The 17,000-nt window shown below is 42.2% G+C and overlaps 1 protein-coding gene across 1 annotated transcript in view; it reads right to left on the bottom strand.

Moving 5' to 3' along the window:
- Positions 1 to 17,000, bottom strand: part of GPR158 (G protein-coupled receptor 158) — a 343,663-nt gene that overhangs the window by 18,435 nt on the left and 308,228 nt on the right. Inside the window, exon 7 of the mRNA XM_084782153.1 lies at positions 13,927 to 14,165. Within this exon, the coding sequence (XP_084638279.1) occupies positions 13,927 to 14,165 (239 nt within the window). The remainder of the gene's footprint in view (positions 1 to 13,926; positions 14,166 to 17,000) is intronic.

Below are 17,000 nucleotides of genomic sequence, written 5' to 3'. Positions count from 1 at the left end.
CTGTACTTAGGACAGAAGAGTGAGAGATGTGTAAATGCTTACTAAACTGCAGCACACAGACAAACCCCCTGCTACAGTTGAAGGATATACATGCATTGCCTGATAGAAGTATTTGCTGACACTCGCTGCCCTGTTTTTATATATCACCATACTGAAGATTTTAAAGGTAGTCATCAGTTTAATTAGAATTCTACTGTGGAGAATCACATTTAAAAACACAAGACAAAATTGTGATTCCTCACAATAGCTAAGCTAAACATTAAAATCATTTCATTAGCAATATCAAACAATACACTCTCACTGAAAAACAATTTATTATTCAAAGTACCAATTAAGCTAAATGTGATATATAAAAGTTGTGCTTAGGCAAAAAAAAAAATCAGTTTCATATAATTAACTTCAGGCTAACACTGCAATTAGAGAAAATATGCAGATGTTACCAGATTCTGTAGATATTACGTGGGAGTTGAAATATGTCTTGGGTTTCTGCTTTCAAAAATAGTTTCTTGCGTTAAATGATATCCGTAGGAGGAAGAAGTGTAGTTAAAAAAGGAATTGCCTTTACATGTAGACCCAAATATGGTTTAAACAAAATCAACATGGTTTATTCTCAATCTATAAGGAATAACAGTATCTAAATATCATTGTTCTTTGGAGTTAACAGACAAGAATGAAAATTATCTCAAGTTGTCTTTTCAAACGGCTACAGGAAGCAGAGAAGAATTCATATCAGCTCTGTGACACTGAAGATATCCCTGCTCTGTGATCTGAGAACCTCCTACCAAGGCTAAAAGGAAAACAGCTTCAAAGTACAAACACCATTCACGCTGTGGTAGCTCTTCCCTGGCTGGTGGAGGCATCTGTGTTAACAACACGCTGCCGCTGTTGGCTACATCAAGTAATTTCAAATAGGAAAAATAAATACATTATTAATAAAACATCCAGGTTTTGTTTCCCAGGTGTTTCCTTTAATGCCTTCTTTCCTCTTGAAATCCTGTTCAGGTAGAATCAGTTATGATCAAAGTAGAAGCCGTTTATGACTCTACCAGGGGGAACTCAGAGTGGACAGCGTGGAGGTCATCATGAAGGATACAATCAAACTGTATGAGTCACTCTTGAGATTAAGGCTGTGGAGATGCCCCATTTGGTTAAAACACTTGCCACACAAGCAAGAGGGCAGGTTTTCCAATCCTCAGAACAAACTTAAGTATCTGGTAGGTGTGGGGTCTACCTGTACTTTCAGCCTCAAAATGAAGGCAGACAAGAGACAGCCATCACTGGAGCAGGCTGGCTCTGTGTTCTTCTGAGAGACCCTGCCTCAGCGAATTAGATGGAAACACTCTGGAGAGATTCAGAACATCAGCCTTGGGGCTCTACAAGTATGCACACATATGTGTGCCCTTACACATGTAAACACACACACACCCCTCCCACATACACATACTCATACTCATGAAATGAAAAGAAATTCTTGAGATTATCTGAAATTGCATATTTATAAGGTTTGCCAAGCACATGAGATTTATATTTTGGCCACTTATTTGCTCTTCCTCTATGAAAATATGAGGTCATATGGGTTACGGAATGAATATGGCTGTTCTGACAGAATTTTAAAGTTAGCAGTGGCTACATATGACCTTTCAGTAAGGAAGACTTTTGGTTTGTCTGTGTCTGGCACATAGTGGTGCAGCGTGAGCTGCTGATATTCTGATGGCCTTATCCTGGGTTTATTAAGCTTTATTAAGAGAAGCATCCAGAAGCAGGTACACATTACAACACATTTCACAGTTGGACCAAAGAAGCTGGAATGTTTCACTAGTCTGAAAGCAAGGAACTGCATGCCTTGGCAAAACTGTAGGACTTGCCTGCAGTGACCCTGTCCCTCCTCTTGTACTCAGTGAGCATCAGGTTTGGGCCCTCGGCTGTTAGACAGTGCTCTCTAAATTATATCCCAGGTCTTAGTTTCCTCTTGCTCTGTTATTAACAGAGGAATAGACAGAGCACTCAAGATGAATCTATCAAGCGGCAATCACTTGTATGTTAAAAACTGCTATGTTCAGTAGAGCTGAACAGATTGTGGTGACTGGAGTTCTACTCAGAAGGACATTTTGTGCCCTCCGTTGATCTGATTTCATAGCCTACACCTGTTGAATATGTAAGACATTGTGCTAAATGAATGTGTCACATTTACTATGCTTGTGAAAGATTTCCTAATATAAGAGTGGCTCTTGAAGGAGTCTGGAGGAGAATTTCTGAATGTCGATTTCTAAACTTGGGTCCAAAATCGTGACGAAAATGATAAGAAAGAATACGGCTATCCATGCCAACACTAACAGTCTATATGGCTACTCACACTAACAGTCTATATGGCTGCTCACACTAACAGTCTATATGGCTGCTCACACTAACAATCTATATGGCTGCTCACACTAACAGTCTATATGGCTACTCACACTAACAGTCTATATGGCTACTCACACTAACAGTCTATATGGCTGCTCACACTAACAGTCTATATGGCTGCTCACACTAACAGTCTATATGGCTGCTCACACTAACAGTCTATATGGCTGCTCACACTAACAGTCTATATGGCTGCTCACACTAACAATCTATATGGCTGCTCACACTAACAGTCTATATGGCTGCTCACACTAACAGTCTATATGGCTACTCACACTAACAGTCTATATGGCTACTCACACTAACAGTCTATATGGCTGCTCACACTAACAGTCTATATGGCTGCTCACACTAACAGTCTATATGGCTGCTCACACTAACAGTCTATATGGCTGCTCACACTAACAGTCTATATGGCTGCTCACACTAACAGTCTATATGGCTGCTCACACTAACAGTCTATATGGCTGCTCACACTAACAGTCTATATGGCTGCTCACACTAACAGTCTATATGGCTGCTCACACTAACAGTCTATATGGCTGCTCACACTAACAGTCTATATGGCTGCTCACACTAACAGTCTATATGGCTGCTCACACTAACAGTCTATATGGCTGCTCACACTAACAGTCTATATGGCTGCTCACACTAACAGTCTATATGGCTGCTCACACTAACAGTCTATATGGCTGCTCACACTAACAGTCTATATGGCTGCTCACACTAACAGTCTATATGGCTGCTCACATTAACAGTCTATATGGCTGCTCACATTAACAGTCTATATGGCTGCTCACACTAACAGTCTATATGGCTGCTCACACTAACAGTCTATATGGCTGCTCACATTAACAGTCTATATGGCTGCTCACATTAACAGTCTATATGGCTGCTCACATTAACAGTCTATATGGCTACTCACACTAACAGTCTATATGGCTACTCACACTAACAGTCTATATGGCTGCTCACACTAACAGTCTATATGGCTACTCACACTAACAGCCTATATGGCTATCCACACCAACACTAACAGTCTATATGGCCATCTCTACCAACACTAACAGTCCATATGGCCATCTATGCCAACACTAACATAGTTTATATGGCTATTCACACCAACACTAACAGTCTATATGGCTACTCACACTAACAGCCTATATGGCTATCCACACCAACACTAACAGTCTATATGGCCATCTCTACCAACACTAACAGTCCATATGGCCATCTATGCCAACACTAACATAGTTTATATGGCTATTCACACCAACACTAACAGCCTATATGGCTGCTCACACTAACAGCCTATATGGCTATCCACACCAACACTAGCAGTCTATATAGCTATCCACACTGACCAATGGTGTGGCTATCTGCACCAACAGTGACAGGCAATATAGCTAAGCACATGGACACTAAGAGATCATGTAATGATCTCACTTAGTTCTCTTTCCCACCCACCCATTTCCAGGCAGTTCTCTGAGTACTTTCACACTGACTTTAACTTATTGCTGCCCTTCTCATATCTCTAGAATGTGCATCAATTTTTTCCCATACCATCCTTGCAATTCCAGTAAAATAAATACATAAATAAATAAAGTGAATCCCCCCATTTTGGCATATCCATTTACAAATTTCAGAGATTCACAGGAGGCAGCAAAGCCCTAAGAGAATCCTGAGACATTGGAGCCTGTCACACGTACCAGACATGATGAGATAGAGTTGAGAGAGACTTCCAGGGCACAGTATTGGGATGAGTACAGTGAGCTGCGCCTCTCAGAATGTTCTATTTCCAACACTATGTGCTTTACTTAGGCATTGTTATTCTGGGATGTACTTATGTATTAAGGGCTTTGTCATTAGCTCATGGGACTATGGGAAGTAGTGGAACCCGTAAGAACTGGGCTTGGGGTAGAGTGGTTTGCTCATTAGGGATAAGCCCTGGAGAAGGGCATCATGGGACCTTGCCCTCTTTGCTTCCTAGCTGCAATGAGGTGAGTTACTTCTCCCCATGATGGGCTCTCACCATATGTATTGCCTCTCTCCAGGCCTAATAGTAACGGAACCAAAAGATACCCCTCACCTCCCTTTTTCATTTGTTGAGATCTAGTCTTCCTAGACAGTCCAGCTGATGCACAATGTCACCCACACTGACCTGGAACTTGAGGTCCTCCTGCCTCAGCCTCCAAAGTGCTGGGGTAGCACAGGTGAGCCACCACAGCTGGCTTTTCCTTTTCACCTCAACACAATGTTGTATGTAGTTTGTTGTGCAACAAAAGCTAAGAAGATCTGAAATGTCTTAGAAGACATGGTGGCCAGTATTGTTGTCTTAACTATTTTTCCAAGTCCTGTTCCAATGCAGTATCTTCCTCTGTGTGTGTGTGTGTGTGTGTGTGTGTGTGTGTGTGTATGTGTGTGTGTGTTTGTGTGTTTGTGTGTGTGTATGCATGTGTGTGCATTCATATTCACATGGGTGTGTATGCACATGTGTGTGTGTGTATGCATGTGTGTGCATTCACATGGGTGTGTATGCACATGTGTGTGTGTGTTGGTTTTCATGTATGTTTGCATGCATGTGTGTTACTGGATATTTTTCCAATACGCACCCTATCTCTCACTGGTAAGGAACTTGCCAAGGAGACTAGGCTGCAAGCCAATGAGCCCCAGGCATTCCCCCATCTGTGCTTTCTCATCACAGGGATTACAAGCATGGACCACTATGCCTGCCTTTCTGATGTGGACTTTGAAGGTGGAACTTAGGCCCTTGTGCTTGCATAACCAGTGTGTTGCTCTCTGAGCTATCTCCCCAGTTTCCAGCCTTTTATTTCTTTATGTTCTTGATACTATATAATTTGACTACTGCTCAAAGAAGTAGAGTGTGATTCAGAAAAGGTAATAAATAAGAACAAAATACTGCTTTAATTGTTCTGGAAACACATGATCAGTCCTCAAAAAGGCAGCCTAAAAGGTAAGCTAATAAATAGGTTTCTAGGGAAGTGTAAACTAGGACTAGCTTTTATGTTGGGTTAAAATTGGAAACCACACTTCAAAAACTGAAACCTGCAATAAAGCATGGATTAAGGCATATGGTATATTAGAATAAAAGAACAGTGTATGTACAGAACCTAATTCAAGAACATTGCTCTGAGTCAGGGGAGAGGAGGTCTCACCCACTTTCTTCAATGCTCATTAAATGCACTTCTTTAACATCTCACCTGTTGTAATGGCACCTAGGATTCTAGGATAATTGTTTAAATCCCTAGAAACAATTGCTACCTTGGAATTTCTCTATATAACTCAATAAAAGAGTTACTGCATTTTTTTTCTCAGCTCCTTCTAAACATTCGCATAGGACTAATTAAATTACAGAACACATAGTCAGTTTTACTAATTTAAAACATAGCAGGAAGGGGGAGAACAAAGGAAGGCAAGTCAACAAAGGGGAGGGGAGGAAAGATCGAGTTTCCTGTTGAGAGAAGATAGCATGTGGTATCTTGAACAGGAGGCTAATCGGTGTCAGAATTCGTTGAGAGGGTGACACTTCAAAATTCCCCACTGAAATGTGAATCCAGGCATCTTGTACCTGTTTATTTAAGACTCAGTAAATGGTCTCCCTCTCCCTCTGTGATGTGTGTGTGTGTGTGTGTGTGTGTGTGTGTGTACATTTGTGTATGTGTGGTGGGAATGAATGGAGGCCAGAGGTCAACACTAGGTGCCTTCTCTAATCAGTTTCTGTCTTAAAGATAGGGTCTTGTATTGTATGTGGAGTTGGCCAACTTGGTTAGCCTGCCTGGCCCATAAACGCCATCTCCCCAGCACTGGAGTTAGAAGCACAGCCATGTCCAGACAGTCACACAGGTGGCAGGAACTCAGGTCCACTCAGGTTTGCAGAGCAAGCATGTCATCTAGCGAGCTAAGTAACCCGATGCCTCTTAAACTTGGTGAATTAAAATTCCTAGGGAGGGATGGCAACCTCCAAAGCATTTCTAAAGCCAGCACACATGGCAGGTATGGGTCCTTGTCTGGGGTAGTCATTATTTCAGATGAATACTGCTAAAAGGAGTCAGTGATACAGACAGGTGGAACGGCACAGTTCTCACAGGAGAACCGGAGAAGCAGGGAATCCCATGTAGGACTTTTCCTATCTGCGCTTGGACTAGATAAGAAAAATCAGAACAATTTTCTCAATTCTGTCACTTTGTACCCTATTTGACTTGTGTAACCTAAATTCTGAAAGAAAGTGACAACATAGTTCAGTGGTTATCCAAGTCTACACTGAAGTCTGGCGTGTGTATCTCACGCCATCCTGGTCCTGTAATCACGGACTAGAATGTATAAATGTCCTTAGTAATATCGTCAATCAATGGTTTCTTTTTGTTTGCTTTCTCCAAGGAATAAAACCTATCACAAGACCTGCCTTGGCAGTTTGTGCTCTGAGTTGGAGGCTCTATAGTGAGGGACCTGTCCCGGAGCATCTAGATCTATCTAGGAAGACTGTCAGGTTGGAGAGAAATGACAAAGTTTACATCAGGCCTGGGAAGTCAAGTCTTTTGATGGCTCAGTTTTTACCAGTTAGGTAAGAACTTCACAGAATGGAATTTCAAGCACCAATGAAGGATAACTGACTTCCCACTGCGGCACTTGTGTTCAGAAAAGAACATCTGATTAGAAGCCTTTCTTCAGTGAGTCTAACTGGGCTTTTTTTAGCTGGGGCTTCCCCCCGTAACTTAAGAGAGTACTTCCTGGATAGATAGCTCAGCAGTTAAGAACAGTGTCTGCTCTTCCAGAGGTCCCAAGTTCAATTTCCAGCAACCACATGGTGGCTCACAAGCCCCTCTATACTGGAATCTGATGCGGTCTTCTGACAGGCAAGGGCATATGCAAATAGCTCACTCATACATAAAATAAGCACAACCTAAAGCAACAACAACAACAACTTCCCAACCTCAAACTCTTTATTCAGAGCTCTTGGAGGACAGTGAAACAATTGAAAATTGCATGAAAAGTAAACATATTCTCCCACATCTCCAATATTTGTATTTATGCCATTTAATGCTTTGTAAGGTTATAATTTTCACTTGCTATGGCCCATTTACCATCTTGACACTGAGTCTCATAAATATGGCCATGGCTGCCAGGTGTGCTGGGGTGTTCCTGTAATCCCAGCACTAGGGAGGTAGAGGTAGGAGGATCAGAAGTCCAAGGCTAGCCTCAGCAAGTAGCAAGTATAGGGCTAGCCTATTCTACATGAGACCCAGAATCAAAGATATAATAAAAAATGAACAAATAAAAAAGCTGGGGAGTACCAATTTAGTTTAGAAGTCTCAAAACGTATTGTGAAATTGGAGCGTACATGTTCATATTTAAAATGAATTGAGGACAGTTGTGTAACTTCTGGATTTTTAGCTTCAGCAAGTTCTCTCCTCCCAATCTAATTCTGGCCACAGAAACTACACGGCAAAGAGCCGGGCTCATTTTTCATTCCTCCGGCAAATATTTATCAAGGGTCTGTAAATGGCAGCTGGCTTGTTGTGTGTGTGTGTGAGCCACATAGCCGTGCTGCAGCAGCACCGAGGGACATGCAGAGGGGAAGGGAAAGGTGAGGGCTGGAAAGATAAGGTCTTTTGCTTCTAACAATGTACAGAGTGGATTTAAATGAACTTCAGAAAGCAAAGTGTAAGGTGACGAGTAATATCAGAACCAGTACAAGTACTTCAGAATACTGGTTTCACGGATGTAATTTTCAGAGGCATGGAAGCTTAGAGGACTTTTAGTCCATTCTGGAGAAGCCCTCTCTGGCCAGGGGTCTCTATCTCAGGGCCAGGTGATGGGCTCAGAACTGCTGGCTTCCTGTGTTCTGCCCTCTAGAATGATCTGGAATCACTGCAGAAACCATCATTCTCTCCTTCTTGCTAGGGATGTATTTTTCTACCTAATGAGGTTTCCCTGGAGAAGAAGAAGAGCACAGTAATTGTACAGCTGTGTGCTCCTTGACAACGATGAAATGCTCAGAAAAATGACGCGTAAAAGCGTTTTGCCGTGTGTGCATGCTTACATCAGTGTAGATGGTGTGGGTCAGCCGCTCAGGGTGTCGGACTCGGCGAATGTGAGAAGTAGGAGCTGATGTGGTAGCAACGCAGCAGAGTGTCTGATGGTAAAGGTTTTCTATGCAGGAGGACCTGCTAAAACAGTGGTTCTCAATCTGTGGGTCATGATCCACTCGGGGGGGGGGGGGTCAAATGACCCTTTCACTGGGGTCACATATCAGATATCCTGCATATCAGATATTTACATTATGATTCATAACAGTAGCACGAGTACAGCTATGAAGTAGCTATGAAAATAATCTTGTGGTTGGTGGGGTCACCACAACATAAGGAACTGTATTAAGGGTCACAGCATCTAAAGCAATGAAGGATGGTAAAGCATGGTATGCAAGCATGTAACACAGCGTCTCACTGTCGTATCAGCTGTTTCTACACTGCCGCTACCCTTTTATACAAATGGCACAGCACTAGATTCATCCACACAGCCCCACCAAAACACACTGATTAATGGATTACATGGTGACATCACAACGGCTAGGCCACCCCTATGTGATAAGAATGTTCAGTTCTGTTATAATGTTATGGGACCACCATTGTGTTAGCCAAAATGCTATTACGTGGGCATGATTGTATAACAAAAACAGCCTATTATATTAAGCAGCTATATTAGAGCTAGGAAAGTGTGGCCAGAGTGGACTTCTATGAAATCTTTTGAAAGTAGGGCCATTTTAGATGACAAAAAAGTGGGAAAGGCTGTGGAGAATGGGGTGAAGTGTTGGCTAACTGTGGCAAAGGCTAAGATGGCTGTCCACTAATAGGGTGTGGGCAACACAAGGTCAGAACGAGTGTGGACTTGGGAGGTTTATAGATGGGCTGGCAAGAATTTTAAGAACCTGCTATCTGATGTCACCTACTTATGTTTCTCAGTCTCTGAATAGAAAAGTGAAGCATAGGCGTTTGGAGCAGAAGGAAATTAAGTGAAACTGGAAGTGACCAGGAGAAGGCCGGTTCTGATGAATCCTAAGGGATGGCTGGAGTGTAGCTGGGGTGTGTTGCTCTCGCAAGCTCATCTGACTGTGCCCTCAGAGCCCAGGTTACACATGGCAGGTTCACCCTGAGTCATATTAAGCTTGAAGCATGAGGCCCCAGGTCCCAAGCTTCTGGGTGAAGAGATTTGGAGTGGATACAAAATACACATTTTTAACAAGTTCCCAAGGGACGCCACACTGTAGCCATGTTTGAGGAACCACTGTTGTAAATCTCTCTCCCTGGTACACTTTCCAACCCACAAGTCCCTGGCATTTGGTGCATTGTACTTTTTATAAAAACACATGATGGAAGCAATCAAAATTGACTTTATTGCATCCTTATATCATTTTCCTGGTTCTTTAAATGTCTAATGTTTTCAATAAATTTGCCACCAAGCATCATTCATAATGTGCCTCAACATAATGTATTCCAGCTCTTTGTACTTGGTGTTTGATACAGTCCCCACCCATTTTCATCTATCACTATTCCTATCAAATGGAATGTTCCCTGCATATCTTTACAATAGCCCAAACATTACTCATGATTTAAAGTGCTTCGACATAAGGATTCCTGGAATCTGGTCTAAACTATTTTGTCTTCACTGAACAATTATTACACCAAAAATCCTTTCACTCTACTTTGCTTTTTAATAATCCAATCATAATTTCAAGAGTAAGCACTTGATGGGTAGTATTTTATAGAATATATATTTTATTTCTCCCAAAATGTGGAGATATAAAGTGCAGTAGAGAAGTTAGAAGTACTTACAGGAATCTGACTGATAGCATGTAATTCCTACTTTGCAATAAAGTTTATTAAATGACTTGCTATTGTCAATGATACATCCCCATTTATTTCTTCAGAGTACAAAAATAATTTTTAAGAAGTCTTGACTCCATCATAAAGGTAGTGTGCAAAGGATGCAAAAATGCTGCATGAGTTTACAGTGCTGTCTCCTTGTTTGTGACCTCATGTGTGCTCTGGCTTATCACTTTCATTTGTTAACCATAAAAATTGTGGGATTTTTCTTTATAATAATATGAGAAAATCTTGTTCCTAGAGGCATTGTGGGTGTGGCTGCTTTGTCACATGTGTGTCAGTAGGTGGCAAAGAGAGGCTATGTCTATGCTCAGGGTTCTGACCTTTGTACACCCCAATGATTAGTAGCCTGAGCCTCCCTGAAAATAATCAAGCTTGATACCATGACCACCTATCAGATACCAGGCAGGTCCAGGTGGGCTCCCATGATGGGGAGAGATCTGGAGAAACCTGCCTGTGACCAAAGGCACTGAGCAGGAGTGAGCCAAAGATGGATGACCCTTGAAAGGAGACACTTGAGTGTGCCAGGCGAGGAGGAAGCCCAAGACATGACCACCAGACTAGTGTCATGGATCCAAGACAGAGAGCCATGAGGTGACCATCAGTCCACTGCCATGCAGGCCTGGGGGCCTGACCATGCTGGAGATGACCCCTGCTGGACACGATAATGAATGAGTGCAACATAGCACTTCTGAGGCCACTGATGAGATGACTTCAGACACTCAGAGGCCCCAGGCACCACTAAGAGGAGCAAGTGAGTGGTGGAGAAATGGAAGAGAAAGAGAAACAGAAGGGTGTGGGCACAATGAAAAGAGATAGAATTGGAGACTCAACGGTAGTGAGGAATAGCCTGATGTGAGTAACTGGTGATGCCACCTGGGACCATGGTAGGGTCCTGGCCTGTGCTACCACCAGGGGCCACATCTGGGTCCATGGCCCTGAAGTAGCAGGGTTCTGTTACCACCAAAGGCCAGGCAGATGTTCTTGTCTAGGATGTTACCAGGGGCATGTTGTTGTCTTAGGGCTATGCAGTATGGCCCCACCCCTCAGCTGGGCATCATGGGAGAGCTGGCCTTATGGGCATGAGAGCAGGAGAGCTAACCCTGCCCTTAGCCAGTTGTAGCACTCAGGAGAGCAAGTCCTGCACATTGCTCATTGTGGAAATTGTAGGTCAGCCAGTCCCGAGGACAGGAGCGTGGGAGACCTGGCCCTACCACTGGTTTCCCTTGCAGTGGCATGGATGAGGGAGAGATACCCTCCTTCCCTCTCACCCCTCACCACCTGTGGTAGGTGGGAGACCTGGGCCTGGGGTCATAAGAATAGGATGTCTGACCTTGCTCCTCACTAGATGCAGCACTCAGAAGAGCAGGCCCTGTACCTCACCTGGGCTGTGAACAGTAGAACTAGCTCTGGTGACTGGAGTGCAGGTGAGCCAGCTCCAAGGGTGTGAGCATGAAAGAGTGTCCCTGACACTTGCTTGTCATGAGGTGATATGAGTAAGGGAAAGATGCCAGCCCCCCTAGCATGTGCCCCTTGGCATCTACAGCAGGCAGAAGAGCTGGCACTGGATGTGGGAGTAATGGGTAAGTTGGTCCTAGGGTTTGCGTGTCAGGGAGCCAGACCTGCCTCTTGTCTGTTGTGCTGTGGCATCATTGAGAAAAAGATCACCTTCACTGCCTTTTGCCCTTGATACCTCTGTAGGGGTCACGACAGCAGGAGAGTTCTCCCTGCCCCTCACCTGCTGCAACACCCCAGAGTGTAGGACCTGCACCTCATCTAGGCAGCCTAGTAGTGCTGACCCTGATGATGGGGACGCAGAGATGAGCCAGCCCTGAGGGTGTGAGCATGGCACTGCAACTTGTCTGTCTTACAGCTGTTTGGGTAAGGGAGAGATGCCCTCTCCCACCCTCGTCCCTTACCACCGATGGCAGGTGGGAGACCTCATCAATGAACTGCTAGATGGCATGAAGGGGCTGGTCCTGAAGATCCAAAACTACTGGATCTCTGGATCTCTGTGACAAAGGGTAACAACAGGATATTCCAGAGGAGTCCCAGTGAGGTTCCAGTATTGATAGAGTAGCAGAAGCCAGAGGCCTCGAACCAGACCACCAATAGCAATGAACATTTGCGAGCAAAGAAGTGTGGAAAAAAGGGAATGCCGTGGAACAACTGTAACACACTACAACTTCCACAGTGAGCTTTTGTCTTTTCTCCATTGGAGGGAGGGTGCGAGGGTGGAGTGCAGGCATGAGGGGATACCAGGGAGATGGGTGGGGTCGGGAGGCATGATGTGAAATTCACAAAGAACCAATGAAAGTTTAAAAATATATTATGAGAAAATAACTTTTTCTGTTTTGGTTACCTTGAAAAGTATCAAACAAACTGTTAAAGGCTTCTGCTGAGTAAAAAATTAATATTTATACAATGTCTTCCTCCTCATATCCATGCTAAAGCGAAACCCAGAATTGCTTTCTATTTTTCCTGTTTGCTTTTCTTCTGGAAGTTAAATTGCTCAAAAAATATTTTCACTGCAGCTATGTTCACACCCACATGGCTTTGGCTTCCTCATTACAGCGTGAGGGCTGAAAAAGCTCTGAAACACCTCACCTAGGACAGCACTGCTTCCTGAATTGCAAACTAATGAGGGCATGCCTTATTACCTTCTAGCAAAAATCAAAACAAAAGAAAACCTGAAAAACAAATAGGATTTTCAGTCAAATGCTGGCAAGGAAACAAACAAACAAACAAACAACAACAACAAAAAAAACAAGAACTAAACTTGTGTTTTTATGTTCTTACTTTGTACATATATCCTTAAAATAATGTTTGTTTATTTGGATTACAAATGGAACCAACAACAAAGTAATAAAGGCTTTCCTCCATTCTTTTGTGGTTGTTTTGTTTTGTTTTGTTTTTGTATCTTTGGAAATTTAGTTTAAAATAGCTGATTGATAAAATGCCCTATATAGTTCTCTCTCTCTCTCTTTTTTTTTTTTTTCAAAAATGGGGATAGGTCAGAAAAGTATCTTGTGGTTTGGGTCTGAGTCACGATCCAGCCATCCTGTTTTTCTGCCACATAACTTCTACCACCTCCACGTAGCATGGCTTTGTCATTGGATACTGGACTCCCCGAGAATTTTCTTTAGAGATAAGTATAGGAAGGATGAATTAATCAGATTTTAAATAGTCAATTCTTCACCAAGAGTGACGTCTGATCAATATCATAAGACCTCTGCACAGAAAAATCCTAACAGTCTTCTTGTTTTCTACCACTCAAGAACATAAATCAAGATGGTGGCTACTGTTAATCAGATAGAGACCAATCGATAATTTCTCTGTACAGAGATGCTGTTTGTCTTCTTGGTATTTCTCCATCTTTTTTTTTACTTAGCTACTTTTTCTCAACAAATAAACAAGCTTTTGGGGGAAATATAGTTTTTGCTTACATTCCACATATTATTATTATTATTATTATCATTTTCATCACGGTTCCTTTACCAAAATCATATTAAATGTCTTTCCAACATAAAGATTGGATTTGGTGAGGCTTTTCACTAGACCAACCTTGATGCTACCGAGCAAAGAACAGGGCAATCACGCAAAGCACATGGCAGCCACCTACCAACTGCTGTCATATAATCCCAGCGGTCAATGAGGCACATGTTGAAGGTGAGGTGATCAGATGTTTGCCCTTGGCCAACAAGCGAAATGTCCCTCTCCAAGTTCTGGCACATAGAAGCAGTCCAGCCAACGAGAAACCAAAACACTACCAACAGTATGACTGCCAGCATCCTCATGACCCGGCCACCAGTCATGTATGGGATTCTTTGTGCTGTTCGTGAAAGGAACACCTTCAAAACCCTGAAAACGAAGAAGACCAGAGTGTGAGCGTAAACCTGTCAGAAGGGAAAGCCTTAAAACACGGTATTTTAAACTGCAGCCAATGTAAGCCCAACGGAACATCACTTGCACAGCTTTAAAATGAGAAACTCATAAACATTATTGCTCATGTTTTTATTACATTTCACTTTTGTTCCATTCTACATCAAATCTTTCTGAAGCCAGTTGTTTGTTCCTCTGACAGAATACCGTCTTTGGTATTTTTCTGTGTCTCATTTCATAAGGCATCTTCTTACGACTGTTTTATCACACTAACAAAAATATGCAGTATCATAAAAGCAACAATTATAAAAGAAAGACTTAAATATTGGGTCAATCCAGTAAATACATTTCATTAAGGAAGAAGGTTAGGATGAACTTTTTAAGATGTGAGGGATTTTTTTTTTCCTTAATGGAGTTTTTCTTTTCTGTAGAGATGGCTCAAATAGCTAGTGTGGGAAACTACTGCGTTTCATGATCTTAGTGTCATTTGACCTTCAACGATGGCAGGAAGGTGAAAATCTAGGTTTACTGTACAGACTCACCCACTCTTCAACTTAATCCCTAGCATATTCTCAGCTCACTATAAACTTCCCACCCTCGTCCTGATAACTCACCTCCGAGCTGTGGTTTGAGACTCAATGCCAAGCAGCAGGTCTCCAACTCCTCTCCTTCTGTGGCATTCACCACATTAGCAGCTCACTTCCCTTTTAATGTAGAACCTTGTGAGCAATATCCAAGCCTGGGCCAGAGATTGGCAGCTGAGTTCTCACTGCTGTGCCTCCAAATGGCTTATCTGCTACTTGCTATGTGGCTATCGTATCTGTCCCCCAAGTAATGGCCACTGTTATCATATTAGAGGATAGAATTAGATAGTTCCTTAATTATATGTGTGCATGGCATATAATCATAAATATTTTTATAAAGTCTGCCTGGAATGAATCTTAGGGGAAAGTGAGGAAAAATTTAACACACAGAGGCCATCAGTAAACATAGATCTAAAGCAATTCTATACAAAAACTTTAAGTTCTTACTTCTCTTGTTAAAAACCGATATTGTCAACATAGTTTAGCCTTTGTGACCATGTAGGAGGTAAGAAATCCTAGGGACTTATGAAAAAAACCGATAAACCATAAATATTAGACCTGACATTAAAGAATTTTATTTTAAAAAGAATGGTGAATGGTTATTTGTGTATAATAATTCCAGTATGTTATGCACTTCCTCATATCTTTAAATAACTTTGCCAATATGTGAACAATTATGAACCCCAACTATTTTAGATTTAAAAACTATTCCATGCAATTATCAAATGAATAGGCTCAAAAGAACTATAATACAAGTGATAGAAACTTTCTGAAAATTTTGTATTTTTTTTCTATTTTTAATAAATGAAACTCGCAGTCACTAATATACAGACTTGCTCCTGGCTTCAGCAGGGTAACTTCTAAACTGGAGATGACTGTGTGCTCCCAGGGGCAATCCTGCCCTTTGCTGGTCTTCTGTATGCTACCACAAGTGCAATTGTGGTGGTTTGAATAGGAGTGGCCTCCTATAGACTCCTGTGTTTGATTATTCAGCTATAGGAAGTGGCACTGTTAGGATGTGTGCTCTTCTTGGAGTAGGTGTGGCCCTGTTAAAGAAAGTGTGTCACCATGGAGAGAGGCTTTGGGGTCTCACATGCTCAAGGTAGGTCTAATGTGGCAGTATCCTTCATTGTCTGAAGATTAAGATGTCCAGCTCTCAGCTCCTTCTCCAGCATCATGTCCGCCTGCACGCTTCCCACCATGGTGGCAGTGGACTAGACCCCTGACATTGTAAGCCAGCCCCAATTAAATGGTGTTTCTCTATAAGAGCTGCTGAGGTCATGGTGCCTCTTCACAGCAATGGAAACCCCAAAACAACAGAAAAGGAGACAATGATTCCAAAGTCTAGCTATTTTCACTTAAACACCTGAGCTAACTTTAAGGAGAAAGAGTAATAGCCGTGTTTCAGGCTCCACACAAGGCGTGGTATCATCTATGTGTTATAGAATGCAGACATCTTCAATCATGGGGCAGGAATCTGTGGCGGTTAGGAAAATTTGGAAGAGTCCAAGGTTCCTGGACATGCAACGATCAAAACTTAATTCAAAGTCAAATGTGCCTTGATTTTGAGGTGTTTCTGGCCATGCTTCCCATGCAGCATGGCGTCACAGAAGTGGCTTCAGAGCTGGTCCTGAACACAGAGCGTGACCCATTTGCACTGTCCATGCCATCAGACCATGTGACACAGGCCAGTGCTGCCAGAAACAATGGGGCTCAGACCAAACTGCTGCATGCTGTGAACACCAGTTTTTTTATTTGTTTTTTTTTACTGTACATGCAAGTTCTCTGCAGTTACAGAAACAATGGATTAAATATGGAAAACAAAAGCTATTGCTATTTTTCTACTGTCATTCCTCTGCACGCATAACATTAGTAAACCTTGGGTGTTGTCTTAGAATATTTTAAAAGTTTGTTCTTTTGAGTTGCTGACTTGAACTTTACACAAAAATCATGAAATGACCTTTTCCTTGGGATTAGGATAGAATTTCAAACAGTTTCTGAAATGGCCCTAAAACACACTTCTGCTATTTAGTACTTTAATACATATTTATGAAATGCTGCATTTTCAGCACTGACAATTATACAATTGAGATTCTAATCAACCTGGAAATGCACTTTAAGATGCTCTGTGTCCTGCATTATCAGATAGGTAACCAAGATTTAATTCTTCACATAAACAATAAGCAAGTATATTCATTTAATTTTTATTTTTAAAGAAAATTTTTATCTT

Source organism: Acomys minous (assembly GCF_964271855.1).
Source record: "Acomys minous genome assembly, chromosome: 5".
In the NCBI taxonomy this organism is placed as follows: Eukaryota; Metazoa; Chordata; class Mammalia; order Rodentia; family Muridae; genus Acomys; species Acomys minous.
This window is presented reverse-complemented; position numbering and strand designations above follow the sequence as displayed.